Source organism: Fonticula alba (genome assembly GCF_000388065.1).
Source record: "Fonticula alba strain ATCC 38817 unplaced genomic scaffold supercont2.1, whole genome shotgun sequence".
Taxonomy (NCBI): Eukaryota; order Rotosphaerida; family Fonticulaceae; genus Fonticula; species Fonticula alba.
Genome location: NW_009242971.1, coordinates 173620 through 174627, shown reverse-complemented (window position 1 = coordinate 174627; position 1008 = coordinate 173620). Strand labels below are relative to the sequence as shown.

Sequence of the window (1008 nt, the reverse complement as noted above, 5' to 3'; positions counted from 1 at the left end):
TCCGACAGGAGCCCCGGGTAGTGGGGCATCACCAGGGCCTTGCTCGGGGCAGCCGAGTAGCCAACCAGCTGGCACACAAATGGCGACCCCCCGTCCGCCAGCAGGATGCTGAGGATGGCAATTTCCTGGTCGAGCAGCGGCTCAAATTGCGTCCGGAGGGAGGAATCTGCCAGGTATTTCTCGTCAGTCGGGTGTCGGCCGGAAACTCGAGGGGCATTGGGTAGGCGCGCGTACCCGCTGGGACCATCTTCACAGCACCGGCATCGCCGCCGGCCGCCGTACAAAGGTCCGTGCGTAGCAGTGTGCACGGCAGGACCACCGCCTGGGCGCCCTTGCCGAGCTCCTTGCAGCCGGGCTCGATGCGATAGTCCACGCCCGGGCTGAGGAGAAGATGGCCCGGAAGCGAAAGCTCTGCGAGGATAACCGTCAGTGCATGGAGCATGGGGGCATAGGGCATGGGTGTGTGTGAGAGATCACGCACCAATCATCGTATTCATCACGGTCATATCCTCCTGTTGCAGGATGCACCGGTTGCGCAAGTGGTGTCAGCGGCGATCGTTCCCATCCTGCGGGAAAGGGCCAGGGCGAGGGGAAAGGGGGGGGGGGGGGAGCACGAACCGGGTCGCCGATGTGTTGCATCGGGATGGCTTGGCCTTGCTTGGCGGCTTCGCGCCGCCTGCGCCGAGCCAGCAGGCACACCAGAATCACCGCCAGCACCAGCAATAGGAGCAAAAAGACAAGAGGCAGCACGATGGCCAGGATGAGCGACCGCGAGGCTGACAGGGGGCGAACGGAAAAACAAGGGAATGGGCAGAGGCAGGAGCGCGATGTCAAAGGTGAGACTCAAACCAACCATCCAACAACAGAAGGGGCCACCCTCAAGAGGGACGCACAGTTGCCCGGGCACTTGCCCGGCTGGTCGCAATTCGGCTCCAGGCACCCGTCCGGCCCGGGGCCGGAGCACGTGCCACACGCCATGTCGCAAGCCGAGCATACGTCAGCCTGGCC

At 64.3% G+C, this 1008-nt stretch overlaps 1 protein-coding gene across 1 annotated transcript in view; it reads right to left on the bottom strand.

Annotated features, from left to right (window-relative positions):
• Window positions 1-1008, bottom strand: part of H696_00031 (hypothetical protein) — a gene marked incomplete at both ends in the record, with an annotated part of 10641 nt that overhangs the window by 1027 nt on the left and 8606 nt on the right. Inside the window, 5 exons of the mRNA XM_009493868.1 lie at window positions 7-166; window positions 235-411; window positions 482-512; window positions 619-776; window positions 894-1002. Coding sequence (XP_009492143.1) covers window positions 7-166; window positions 235-411; window positions 482-512; window positions 619-776; window positions 894-1002 — 635 coding nt within the window. The remainder of the gene's footprint in view (window positions 1-6; window positions 167-234; window positions 412-481; window positions 513-618; window positions 777-893; window positions 1003-1008) is intronic.